This window comes from Erythrolamprus reginae, chromosome 2 (genome assembly GCF_031021105.1).
Source record: "Erythrolamprus reginae isolate rEryReg1 chromosome 2, rEryReg1.hap1, whole genome shotgun sequence".
NCBI lineage: Eukaryota > Metazoa > Chordata > Lepidosauria > Squamata > Dipsadidae > Erythrolamprus > Erythrolamprus reginae.
In genome coordinates, this window is record NC_091951.1 from 9,212,390 (window position 1) to 9,227,123 (window position 14,734).

The 14,734-nt window shown below is 41.6% G+C and overlaps 1 protein-coding gene across 1 annotated transcript; it reads right to left on the reverse strand.

The window, feature by feature from the left end:
- Positions 1-893: 893 nt before the first annotated feature.
- LOC139159111 (vomeronasal type-2 receptor 26-like) lies at positions 894-14,028 on the reverse strand. Its single transcript, XM_070736471.1, has 5 exons — positions 13,747-14,028; positions 8,380-8,679; positions 5,222-5,449; positions 2,449-2,575; positions 894-1,804 (listed from the first exon to the last, which is right to left on the reverse strand). The coding sequence occupies exons 1-5, from the start codon at positions 14,026-14,028 to the stop codon at positions 894-896; spliced, it is 1,848 nt and encodes a 615-aa protein (XP_070592572.1).
- Between the last annotated feature and the right edge of the window lie 706 nt (positions 14,029-14,734).

The window sequence follows — 14,734 nt, forward strand, 5'->3', positions numbered from 1 at the left end:
TATTTATGTTTTGCAAAAGTGGCTTTTTTACCCCCCCCACCCAACAATATGAATCCAGGTATCACAGGCAAAGTGAAAAAGCTTTTATTAAGGGAGGGACAAATCTTTTTAAAGGCCATACAACTAAAGATTACATACATTTGGTATATGTGATACATCAGAAGGCAACTAATAAAACAATGAAAGACAATGTTGACATGTGAAAATCGAAATATGGAAAGCATCGATTACAGATAACATTCAACCAGTAGTAAACTCACAGCCTCTTTTCCAGCTAAGGTTTGTATCTTACTTACATCACATAAGTATATTCAAGGACTTTCAGAATATGCTCTCTCACCTTAGTTGATGAAAAGTTAGTTCTCGCACAGCATATGAAATGGCCTTGGGTCAAAAGAAAAACATACTTTCCTAAAGTAAGTAGGGCTCTGTTGATCTCTGAGCTTAGTTGTTTTTCTTGCATATGTTTCATTAACCAAATTAGGTAACTTCATGAGTACTACCTAGTTACTTAATTTGGTAATGAAACATCTGCAAGAAACAACCAAGCTCAGAGAGCATCAGGGGCCCGTTGTTTCAACAAACATTCTCCTTTATTGGTTTCCTAAAGTGAGAAATGAATCCTAGACAGCTATGCTAAAATATAATATTTACTAAAAAGCCAGTGACGAAGGATAAAAGTCCAAGCAGCACTACCAGACACAGAAACAAGCACGAGTCTTCGGAGAGGGGCGGCATACAAATCTAAGTAATAAAATAAATAAATAAATAAATAAATTTGGCTTTAGCAGATCACTTTAAAAGCAACCAGGGAAATAGTGTTTGCCGCTGAAAAATAGCTAATGATGAATTAACAAATGGGTGGGAATTATACTCCAGACCATCCATCCGTATCACATTGCTGCTTCACTTTTCAACATCAGTTGCTTTTTTGTATTCAAGTCTGGCCTTAGCAAAATGATGTAACACTTAGGGATGAAGATGCAACTCAGCAGCCCAGCACTGGAGGCTAAGATGGAGAAGACCTGCACAGCAACCATGAATTTTCCTTTGGTGCTCAGATAGGTAGGCACAAAGGAGATCCAGACACTGCAGAAGACCAGCATGCTGAAGGTGATCAGCTTGGTTTCATTGAAGGCTCCTGGAAGATTCCTAGACAGGAAAGCCACCATGAAGCAAATGGCAGCCAGGAAGCCCATATAACCAAGGGCAATATAAAACATGGCAGCAGAGCCTTCACTGCACTGTAAAACAATCTCTCTTGGCTGGGAATACATGTCAGAATCAGGGAATGAAGGAAAGACTACTAACCAGGCCAAACAAATGACAACTTGGATACTGGAAGAAGAAATGATGATTGAATTGGCCAGACCCTTGCCCAGCCATCTCGTCACTCTGCTTCCTGGCTTTGTGGCCAGGAAGGCCAGCACCACTGTGATTGTTTTGGCCAAAACAGAAGACACAGCAATTGTGAAGATAATGTTGAAAACAGCTTGCTGGAGAAGGCAGGTAGCTCTCCTTGGCTGTCCAATGAAGAGGAAGGAGGTCAAGAAGGAAAGCAGAAGGGAGACGAGGAGGATATAGGAGAGGTCCCGATTGTTAGCTTTGATGATTGCAGTTTCTTGGAATTTAATGTATATTCCCAAGACCAAAACTGTGATGGAAATCAGGAATAGGGAAAAGGAAATAAGGATGATTCCCAAATGCTCTTGACGGGACAAAAAGGTGACAATTTTGGGGATACATTTATTACGAAGCTTGTTTTGATACTGGTCTTCTGGACATCTTCTGCAGTGGTCTGCATCTGCAAAGGACAGGTATAACATGTGCCAAGAATTTATAGGATAGGAGTTAGATTTTGAAATCAGAATACCCAAATATTACTTTGTATGTGTACAGTAGATTGGGTTTCCTGGTTAAACAAGAGATTGTTTAACCCCACCCCCACCATGTTGCTTCCAACTCTGTTGTTGTGTTCTTCTGTTATCTTGGGGAAATCTTCTTCCAAGATCCCCCAAGGTCACTTCCAATCTGTTAGCCTTTTGTTCTGTTATCTTGGAGTGGCTACCCTGAGTCCTTTCTGGAAGTAGAAGATCCTAAAATGACTGGCGAGATCCTATTTGAGTTGGCTGTCATTTGGGATAGCTTCACATTACAGAAGCAACATCATGCACTTTGTCATGGTAAAACCATAAATTATTTCATATAACTTCATCTGATTCTTCACAAAGCTGCAGAAGCTTTTAGTTAGCTGCTTGGTTTCTTCCACATCTAACAATCTCATTCCAATGGATTCTGGCAGGTTATATTACCCCCTTGGTGAAACTATTCCTGATAGTTAAGTATGTTTTCTCCCTAATATGGAACCCTAAAACATTTTTCTAAACAAATGTCTGTAGGAACCTTTACTCCATTTTCAAGAGAAGCCTTTGACTCCCACTCACCCACCTTCTTGAGTAGAAATGCTCCCTTCAGCACAGGGCACACAGTTGTAGCAGCAGATTGGTTTTCCTTCCTGGACCACCTTGAAATATCCAGACTGACAAGCCTCCACACACTGTGAGTAAGGCAAGGGCTGAAGGGAAATAAAATTGGTATCAGAAGCATCTATCTATCTATCATCCATCCATCCACTTACCTACCTACCTACCTACTGTTGTGGTTCAGCCTGAGCCAGATCAAATACCAGCTGCGTCTCTGCTGGCTCCATGCCTGGGGGAGGCTGAGAGCGGAGAGGAGAGTTCTTGGCAGTCAGATAGTGCAGACAGAAGTCATGAAAGTGAAGGTGATGCAAGGCCTGGGAGCCCTGGGGAAGGGCTCTCTCCAGCAAGTAGCTTTGATTCCCTGGAGTCCCTGGATGATGACGCACAAGCTATCATTAGTATGCGGCAGAGACGCATAGCTCAAAGGAGGAATCAACTGCGTAGATATTATCAGCATTGAATGAGAAACACCAGGGGGTTGGGTGTGGTCCTCATTAGAAGGGTTTATAAGGTATGAGAACCATTCTGGCAGCATGGAGTGTTATCAAAGGGGAGTTGGTGTTATCTGCATTTTCTCTCAGCGTTTTTGTTCCTGGCTCATGGCCCAGTAGCCTTGAAGACTGGTGAGAGGTGTATGTGTCTGTTATCTCAACAGCCTCATCTGGCATTAAGGATCCTGTGTTTCTGTATGAACAATTGCCTTTGTGTATCTATTTGGAGTTCCAGTGTTTTTCTGATCTGTAAGGACATTTTCTGTTGGCTTCTTTTCTCTTTACCATTATAAAACTGTGTTTGGATTCAACCGGTGTGTCTGGCTTATCTTTTTGGGTTGGTCATAGCTTCCGGAGTGACCCAGATAGAACACCTACCTACCTACCTACCTACCTACCTACCTACCTATTTGATTTATATGCCGCCCCTCTCCGAGGACTCAGGGCAACTTGCAACATATAAAAACAATACAAAATATCCTAAATCCAATTAAATTTAAAACTAGCTATTCCAAAATCACAGTTACTTAAAAAATCAATCATACCCATTCAAATAGAAGAATATACATTTCATTCATCAGCCAGGGGGCTGGAATCTAGTGGCCCTAAGCCTGGCAGCACAGATGAGTCTTCAGAGGGTGGAAGCAGTGTGAATCCCTGGGGGATGCTGATTACAGCGGGCCGGAGCCCCCACAGAGAAGGCTCTTCACCTAGCTCCCACCATATGACATCGTCTAGTTGATGGGATTTGAAAACTGAACAGCTATGAAAATGAGACAGAAGAGTCAGAAGGGGGTAAACAAAAAATGTATGTGAAAAATGATCTAGAAATAGAATGTTCTGTTTCTCCTCTAGACTATGTTGCAATTCCAGAAATGGTCCAAATAGATGTCTATTTTGGAGAACTAACTCTGGAAGATTGCCTAAGTAACTCTTAGAAAACCACAACAGCTGGATCCTGAGGAGAAATGAGAATTCTGGAATTCTCCAGCATGAGTCCTCAGAGAGGGGCAGCATATAAATCTTAATAATAATAATAATAATAATAATAATAATAATAATAATAATAATAATAATTGATCACATACTCAGCTGCTGCAATAAGATCGCACAGACTGACTAAAAGCATAGACATGATGCTGTGGCACAGATGAACCACTGGAACTTGTGCCGGAACTACCATTTACCAATGGCAAAGAACTGATGGGATCATAAGCCCGAAAAAGTGGTCGAAAATGAGCAAGCAAAACTACTGTGGGACTTCCGACTGACCGAATTCTGAAGCATAACACACCAGACATCTTAATTTTGGAGAAAAAGAAAGTATGGATCATCGACATCGCAATCCCAGGGGACAGCAGAATTGAGGAGAAGCAGCTAGAGAAATTAGTGAAATACGAAGATCTAAAAATCGAGCTGCAACCACTCTGGCATAAGCCCGTGAAAGTGGTCCCAGTGGTACTTGGCACACTGGGCGCAGTGGCAAAGGATCTTAGCGGACATTTGAAAACCATCGGAATTGACAAAATCTCTATCTGTCAATTGCAAAAGGCCACTTTACTGGGATCCGCACACATAATTCGCCACTACATCACGCAGTCCTAGGTGCTTGGGAAGCACCCGACTGGTGATAAAATACGAAATCCAGCATAGTGATCTCGTTTGCTGTGTTGTATTGACATAATAATAATAATAATAATAATAATAATAATAATAATAATAATAACAACAATAACAACAACAACAACAACAACAATAATAATAATGATAATAGACTTTGCCTTCCTTTTCTATTAAATGTCTGGCCATATTGTCAACTTCTTGAATTTATTCATGTTCGTCTCATGGTGATTTTACTTCTCTTAAATCCTGCCTCCAGTTCTTTCCACCATTTCCTGATTGCTTATTTGTACCCTATGGCAATCATTAAGTGTTGTACCTCATGATTCTTGATAAATGTATCGTTTCTTTTATGTACACTGAGAGCATATGCACCAATGACAAATTCCTTGTGTGTTCAATCACACTTGGCCAATAAAGAATTCTATTCTATTCTCATGTCATTTCCCTCTGTGTCCTTGGGACAAAAGTCTTCTATATTCCACAAAATATCTTCATTGCTCATCCTAAATTAAAAGACCACAAGTCCAAAGCCCATATATGAAGGCAATCTGTTACATAGGTTGGAAAGGGACAATCATTGAGATAACAGATAAAACTAATGACAGGAGAGATCTTTGTTCCTACCTGGTTGAGCCATTGGGACTTCATGATGGTCTCTTTATTGATGGTGAATTTGACTCCTGCAGAATTTTCTCTTGCTAAACTCCCAAATTTTACTCTATTGGTTGACTTATTAGAAAACAACACCCAGCTCACAATGTCAAAGTCAGCCATCAAATCTCCATTCCTATCCAAATATATTCCTTCAATGGTATTATTGTAGTTCTGGGGGTTCTTCAAGAAATGGTGGAACTACAGTACAAGGGGAAAGTTTTTAGATAGATGAATCAGTTAAATCAAGTCAATCTACAGAGATGTGAGGAATTTAGCTTCATGAATTGCAGCGTATTCTGTTACGAGGACAAGTTCCATAGATTTGTCCTCCACATGGTAATAGGAGATTATTTTTTCCTGGTATGCAGCATTCCCAAAGTGCCCTCATCTCTTTTTTTACCATTTTATTTCTTTATTGGTTCTCTTGAATATAAGCAGACAGAAGAAGGGCAAGAGATCACTTCAGATTCATTAGGTATTAAGTAAGCTTACACAATCTGTTGTTTATGTCTTAGCTTCCCCCTCCTCTTGAGATGTATTAATATGAGTACATCCTTTTGCCTACCTAGGTGTGTCCCAATATTCTCTCTTCATTGTACATCCAACAAGAAACATTGCACTGAGCCTTGATTATTTGTTTTAGGTCTTGCATTTTGATTCTACAAGATGTAGGAATTTGATTCTACAAGATGTAGGAGTCATGGTATCAAGCCGAGTAGCACAGTTGTGGAAATATTGATTGGCATTAGAAATTTGTAAAGCAAATGCCAATACTTATAACTGACTGTTTTATGTACTTGTTATTTGAGGGAAATCTAGGACAACTTCAAGTACAGAGTGATTAATATTTTGATGCACAATAATAATTATGCAATTAAATACAATCTTGTGTTAGATTGCAATATATTGAGAGAGAATCCAAACTTCTTGATATCAATTAATTAATTAATTTATTTATTAGATTTGTATGCTGCGATTCTCCGTAGACTCGGGGCGGCTAACAACAATAATAAAACAACATGTAGCAAATCTAATAATTTAAAAAACCCTTATTTAAAAACCCAAACATACACACAAGCATACCATGCATAAATTGTATAGGCCTAGGGGGAAAGGAATATCTCAGTTCCCACATGCCTGACGACAAAGGTGGGTTTTAAGGAGCTTACGAAAGGTGACGAGGGTGGGGGAAATTCTGATCTCTGGGGGGAGTTGGTTCCAGAGGGTTGAGGCCACCACAGAGAAAGCTCTTCCCCTGGGTCCCGCCAAATGACATTGTTTAGTCAACAGGACCCGGAGAAGGCCAACTCTGTGAGACATAACTGGTTACTGGGATTCGTGCGGCAGAAGGCGGTCCCGGACATATTGTGGTCCAATGACATGAAGGGCTTTATAGGTCATAACCAACACTTTGAATTGTGACCAGAAACTGATCGGCAACCAATGCAGACTGCGGAGTGTTAGTGTAACATGGGCATATTTAGGGAAGCCCATGATTGCTCTTGCAGCTGCATTATGCACGATCTGAAGTTTCCAAACACTTTTCAGAGGTAGCCCCATGTAGAGAGCATTACAGTAGTCGAACCTCGAGGTGATGAGGGCATGAGTGACTGTGAGAAGTGACTTCCGGTCCAAATAGGGCCACAACTGGTGCACCAGGCGAACCTGGGCAAATGCCCCCCTCGCCACAGCTGAAAGATGTTTCTCTAATGTGAGCTGTGGATCGAGGAGGACGCCCAAGTTGCGGACCCTCTCTGAGGGGGTCAGTGATTTTCCCCCCCCAGGGGGACAGATGGAATTGTCCTTGGGAGGCAAAACCCACAGCCACTCCGTCTTATCAGGGTTGAGATTGGATCTGTTGACACCCATCCAGACCCCAACAGCCTTAATATTTGAGGGGCATGCATAAGTGTACCAGTGTGCCTTCCATCCCCTGTCTTAATGTTTCTCTCTTACTACCAACATGTAACATTGTTACAAGTAACTTTGTTATATCTTTGTTTACCACCAATACGTACTTGACAAAACAAATAAACAAAAAATAATAATTCTCTGTCCGCATTGTTCAGTTTAAATGCTTCTCCAGAAAACCCCTGAATTTAATACTAAGTAGCTCAGTCCCTTGCCACTTATTTATTTATTTATTTATTTATTTATTTATTCTTTGTCCAATATACAATACATATGGAATGAAATAGACATTAAGTAGTATATATAGGGATAGTAAGTAAAAAAGAAGAGGAGTGGATGAGAGGGAGAGAATATATAGGATATATGAGAAAAGGAAAGGTAATTGGACAGGGGACGTTAGGCACATCAGTTCACTTATGTACGCCATGATGGGCGCAAACTATCTCTTTTGTTTTGCATCAGACCATACAAACATCATTGTTAAACTTCAGCTTCATTTTATTTATGGTTTGTTTGGGTTATATGATTGTTTTTTTAATTTAGGGTTTTAAATGTTTTTGCTTTTATCATTGGATTTTTGTATTGTATTACTGTTGTGAGCTGCTCTGAGTCTTCAGAGAGGGGCGGCATAAAAATCTAATAAATTATCATTATCATTATTATAACCTTCAACATTAGCACTATGCATAAAATGTGAAAGAGACTACCTGCCATGGCTGGATCATTTGAACTTCCATCCTGCCTTTTCTCTCCATCCTTGTCCTCTGGGATTGAGGCAAATAGACCTCATTTAAGGCCCGTGCCACAATCTGGATAGCATTGTAACTTAAGGAGTTATCTAAAGAGAAGGTCTTTTCAATCCATTCTTGAGATAGAGTACCCACATTTTTTCTCTCTATACATCTGATCCAGCCTTTCACAGAAAAAGAAGGCTTTTTATAAGAACAATGAAATTTTGCATTCGTAAATGCTCCGGTAAGAGTATAGATATATTTTAAATCATCAAATTTGGTCCTTTTGCTTGTCTGGATAAGAAAAGAAAAAATATTATGGGCATATCTTGAAGAGAAATCGCTAAATGATAATTCGATGGTGAGATCCCATAAAGCTGTTACAATCCAAAGTTTTCCTACTACAGGTTTTCTCAAGGATTCCAATATGAATTCTAGAAAAATTGCTGCCTCTCTGAATGTAAATTCTGCATAGTAGACAAATACATTGATTTGGCTCCACATGTTGAAAATAGAAGTCATATACTTGAAGTTCTCAGCGTTCATTAATACTATTTGTGAAAAAACAACACAAATGCCATTCTGAGCAAGGATAGGAACGAAAGTCCTAATGAAATGTTCCCCATTATCAGTGGCCGCAGCAAAGACACCAATGAATGTCCATCGAAAATACAATAGCAATTTAATAATCCCCAACACATGAGCTCCTTCTTTGGGGACGGTTCGGTAGAAAAAGGGTAATTGAGTTTTATCGCTCAGGAAAGGTGAAATGAAAGTGTAGCTGATCTGGGGGGAAAAAACCCAAAATAATAAGAGGTTTGTATTTTATTTTAGGTTTTTAGAAAGTCAAACTATTAGATACTGAAGAGATAGTTTCAGATATTAGTTAGTGGACAGAATATTCCAATTTACCTTGATGGACTTAATTGAGGAACAGGAATTCAGCAACAGAGTGGTCAATACCTGGAATGCACTACCTAACTCTGGTTCCATCCCCAAACTTCCATAATTGCAACCTTAGATTGTCTACTGTTGATCTCACCCATTCCTAAGAGGTTTGCACAGGGCATGCATAAGTGCACCAACATGCCTACCATCTCTGTCCTACTGTCCAGGAGTGAAATTCAGCAAGTTCTGGAGAACCAGCAGTGGAATTTTGCAGTATCCTTCACCTGGAGTGGGGTGGGAATGGAGATTTTGCAGTAACCTTCCCCTGCCACACACCCACGAAGCCACTCCCTCAAAACTGGTAGTGAAAAACTTTGAATTTTACCCCTATTACTATCCCCATTTACTTGTATCCATTTCCTGTATTCATAATCATGTTTATACTTATATCTGTTAAGCTTGACAAACAAACAAACAAACAAACAAATAAATAAATAAAATAAAACATGTTGAGAATGTAGACAAGCAACTGTCATCAATGGATCATTAAAAATAAAAATAAATCCAAATCTTTGCAGGATCCAATTGGAGAGACCAAAGCTTGATTCTTCTTCCAAGCTTTTGGGCTCATGCTGAAGCTCATTGTCAGGGAACATCTCTCTTTCCAAAATAGGTGCATTGTGTTCTATTTGTTGCATTTATATGGTTCCTGGTTGTGTGTATTTGTTTAGTTAACAAGTGTAGTTGTTTAGTTAACAAGTGTAATTATTTAAAAGGTAAAGGTTCCCCTGCATTTGTGTTTTAGTCATTTGTGGCTCTACGTGGTGGTGCTCATCTCCATTTCTAAGCTGAAGAGCCACTGCTGTCTGGAGACATCTCTGAGATCATGTGGCCAGTGTGACTAAATGTCGAAGGTGCACAAAAGGCTGTTACATTCCCACCAAAGGTGGTTGCTATTTTTTTACTTGCATATTTACCGTATTTTTCGCTCTATAAGACGCACCTGCTGATAAGACGCACCTAGATTTTAGAGGAGGAAAATAGAAAAAAAATATTTTGAGCCAAAAAGTAGGCTAAAATATTTATTACAATAACACTGCCCTAGGGGAATTGGGAAAATATACAAACAAGCAACAACAAATAAATAGCTCTAAATATTTTAGAATCCAAAGAAAGGAGAAGGCTGCATTCTCCTTGGAGAGCGTTAGCTTTATGGGCTAATCTCCCAAATACGTCGTGGGAGGGGGAAGAGGAGGCATAATAGGTGGGGGGCTGGGCTGCTGGTGACCGAAGCCTGGATACTCTCTCGTTCAGGCTCTGCTTGGCTGCGGTGGCCAAGCTTGGGAAGCGGGAAAGCCAAGAGCGTTCGCCTTTGGCTTTTGGCTTCAGGAGTCAGCTGAGAAGCGGCGCGGCTGTTTTAAAAGATCGCAGCCGGCCTGGGGGGCTTCCCAGCATGCCCCCGAACCCGGGTTGGGGGTTCGGGGGGGTGCTGGAAAGCCCCCCAGGCCGGCTGCGATCTTTTAAAACAGCCGCGCCGCTTCTCAGCTGACTCCTGAAGCGTGGAAGTTCGCCTTTGTCTTTTGGCTTTAGGAGTCAGCTGAGAAGCAGCGCGGCTGTTTTAAAAGATCGCAGCCGGCCTGGGGGGCTTCCCAGCACGCCCCCGAACCCGGGTTGGGGGTTCGGGGGGGTGCTGGAAAGCCCCCCAGGCCGGCTGCGATCTTTTAAAACAGCCGCGCCGCTTCTCAGCTGACTCCTGAAGCGCGGAAGTTCGCCTTTGGCTTTTGGCTTTAGGAGTCAGCTGAGAAGCAGCGCGGCTGTTTTAAAAGATCGCAGCCGGCCTGGGGGGCTTCCCAGCACGCCCCCGAACCCGGGTTGGGGGTTCGGGGGGGTGCTGGAAAGCCCCCCAGGCCGGCTGCGATCTTTTAAAACAGCCGCGCCGCTTCTCAGCTGACTCCTGAAGCGCGGAAGTTCGCCTTTGGCTTTTGGCTTTAGGAGTCAGCTGAGAAGCGGCGCGGCTGTTTTAAAAGATCGCAGCCGGCCTGGGGGGCTTCCCAGCACCCCCCGAACCCGGGTTGTTGAGATTCTACTGTATATCGCCACCCCCCTCTGCTCCAGCGCCTCCCCCCCTCCCTGCCTGCATCTTCGTTCCATAAGACGCCGCTGATTTTTCATCCTACTTTGGGAGGAAAAAAACTGCGTCTTATGGAGCGAAAAATACGGTACATGCTTTCAAACTGCTAGGTTGGCAGAAACTAGGACAAGTAGCAGGAGCTCACTCCATTGCATGGCGCTAGGGATTTGAACTGCTGAACTGCCAACCTTCTGATTGACAAGCTCAGTGTCTTAGCCACTGTCACCTCATTGGGCTCAAGCTTCTATCTATCTATCTATCTATCTATCTATCTATCTATCTATCTATCTATCTATCTATCTATCTATCTATCTATCTATCTATCTATTGGATTTGTATGCCGCCCCTCTCCGTAGACTCGGGGCAGCTAACAACAGTAATAAAAACAGCATATAGAAATCCAATATTAAAACAGTTAAAACCCTTCTTATAAAACCAAACATACATACAGACATACCATGCATAAATTGTATAGGCCTAGGGGGAAGGGAATGTCTCAGTTCCCCCATGCCTGGTGGCAGAGGTGGGTTTTTAGCAGCTTACGAAAGGCGAGGAGGTTGGGGGCAATTCTAATTTCTGGAGGGAGTTGGTTCCAGAGGGCCAGGGCTGCCACAGAGAAGGCTCTTCCCCTGGGTCCCGCCAAGCAACATTGTTTAGTTGACGGGACCCGGAGAAGGCCCACTCTGTGGGACCTAACTTGTCGCTGGGATTCGTGCAGCAGAAGGCGGTCCCTTAGATAATCTGGTTCGGTGCCATGAAGGGCTTTATAGGTCATAACCAACACTTTGAATTGTGACCGGAAACTGATCGGCAACCAATGCAGACTGCGGAGTGTTCGTGTAACATGGGCATATTTGGAAAAGCCCATGATTGCTCTCGCAGCTGCATTCTGCACGACCTGAAGTTTCCGAACACTATTGTTTAATGCCAGGTTTATTATCAACAAAGCTTCCCTCATTCATGATGTAATCATGGAGGTGGGAGCCAACCTGGCATTTATAACTGAGACATGGCTTGATCAGGAGGGGTGCCCCCCTCTCAGAGATGTGCCCAGGCGAGTGTCAAGTATGGCACCAGACGTGACCCCAGGGAAGGGGTAGAGGAGTGGCAATGCAAGAGTCTTCTTTGTCGCAGGATCCCTGCCCCAGAGATTGTTGGGTGTGAATCTCTCCTCCCGAAGTTGGACTCAGGGATTCAGTTGGGTATATTGCTGACATACCTGCCTCCCAGCTGCAATACAATGGCCCTGCCTGCACTGTTAGAGGCAGTAGCTGGACTGGTGGTGGAGTTCCCCAGGCTCATGGTGCTGAGGGACTTTAACTTGCCATTGCTTGGCAAATCCTCTGATGTAGTTTAGAAGGCATTAATATTGATGGGGCTCTAGGTTGATTCATTCTTCTATCCTTCTGAAGTTGGTAAAATGAGGGCCAATATTGTTAGGGGCAATATGCTGGGTTTTTAACTTTCTAAAAGAGGACCATAAAGCACTGCAAAGCCGTATATATGTCAAAGGGCTATTAAACTGTTCCAAACATTTCTAAGGAGGAAATCTCCTTGACATCCTCTGGAGTAAACTTAGAGAACCTGTAAAAAATATGACTTTATCAATCGAGTTGTCGAAGCGTGGACTTCATTACCGGACTCAGTAGTGTCAACCCCTAACCCCCAACATTTTCCCCTTAGACTATCCATGACTGACCTCTCCAAGTTCCTAAGAGGTCAGTAAGGGGCGTGTATAAGTGCACTAGTGTGCCTTCCGTCCCCTGTCCAATTGTCTCTCCTTTATCTCATATATTTTTTTCTTCCTTTCATATATTTTCTCCTCTATTTTTATGTCTTTTCTTCTCTCCTTTTTTTTATATGTCTACATGTCTATTCTCTTCAATATGTATTGTTTATTTATTTATTTATTCATTTGTCCAATACACAAATTGACATGTGGTAATATATATAAGGGTAAAAGTGAACTTAGAGGAGAGGTTATATGAAAGGAAGAGAATATATATGATAGGTGAAAGAAAGGAAAGACAATTGGACAGGGGACGAAAGGCACACCAGTGCACTTATGTGCGCCCCTTACTGGCCTCTTAGGAACCTGGAGAGGTCAATCCTGGAGAGTCTAAGGGAGAAATGTTGGGGGTTAGGGGTTGATACAATTGAGTCCGGTAATGAGTTCCATGCTTCGATAACTCGATTGTTGAAATCATATTTTTTACAGTCAAGTTTGGAGCAGTTCGTATTAAGTTTGAATCTGTTGCGTGCTCTTGTGTTGTTGCGGTTGAAGCTGAAGTAGTCATTGACCGGTAGGACGTTGCAGCATATGATCTTTTGGGCAGTACTCAAATCGTGTTTTAGGCGCCGTAGTTCTAGGCTTTCTAGGCTCAGGATTGTTAGTCTATTTTCGTAGGATATTGTGTTTCGAGTGGAGGAGTGAAGGGCTATTCTGGTGAAATATCGTTGGACATTTTCAAGGGTGTTGATGTCTGAGATGTGGTATGGGTTCCAGACAGATGAGCAGTAGTCTAGGATGGGTCTGGCAAAACCTTTGTAGGCTCTTGTGAGTAGTGTGAGATTGCCTGAGCAGAAGCTGCTTAGGATCAGGTTAACAACTCTAGAAGCTTTTTTGGCGATATTGTTGCAGTGGGCTTTAGCACTTAGGTCATTTGATATTAGTATTCCAAGGTCTTTTACTGAGTGTGGGTTGGCAGTGAGAGATTGTTTATTCAGTTTGTATGTGCCGTTTGGATTCTTTTTGCCGATGTGGAGGGTAGAGCATTTGTGTATTGGATAAAATAAATAAATAAAATAAAATAAACCATTTGCCTGCTCCATACCTGTGGGACTTTGTAGATGCCCAACATGTCAGAAATGAGAATGGATATGTCAGAGTTGGCTTCTTCCATAAGAACCAGCATGTTTTTCTTCCTTCTACAACTGTAGTTGGGAACACCACCCTCTCCAGTTGAAAGCAAATCCAACAGAGCATCCAAAGTCATTCTTCTATTAGAAAAGTTGTCATGGAGGTTGTAGCCCAAGGTGAAATTGGGTAAAATGTGGGGATCTTTATTGATTTCCTGTATGGCAAAAAGGAAGGAAAGAATTTTCCAGTACATCATACTTGGTTTCCTGAAAAGATATGTGAATCATACCATGATACCTTCAGTGGAAATAATTTCATGTGTGGTATAGTGACTGCAAATTTGTTCTCAAAGTTATTTTATTTTATTTATTTATTTTGTCCAATAAATGATACACATTGAAGAGAATAAATATGTAATAATATAAATAAAGAAAAGAATAGAAGAAAATATATAAAAGTATAGGTGAACATATTTGAAAGGAAGAAAATATAAATAAGATAAGGAAAGACAATTGGACAGGGGATGGAAGGCACACTGGTACACTACTGAGTCAGATAATGAGTTCCACGCTTCGACAACTCGGTTGCTGAAGTCATATTTTTTACAGTCAAGTTTGGAGCGGTTAATATTAAGTTTGAATCTGTTGCATGCTCTTGTTTTGTTGCGATTGAAGCTGAAGTAGTCATTGACAGGTAGAACATTGCAGCATATGATCTTGTGGGCAATACTTAGATCGTGTTTTAGGCGACGTAGTTCTAAGCTTTCTAGACCTAGGATTGATAGTCTGCTTTCGTAGGGTATTCTGTTGAAGTATTTTTGGACATTTTCAAGGGTGTTGATGTCCAAGATGTGGTATGGGTTCCAGACAGATGAACTGTATTCAAGGATGGGTCTGACAAAAGTTTTTTAGGCTCTGGTGAGTAGTGTTAGAGTAGAGTAGTAGATAAGTAGTTCCCCTTAT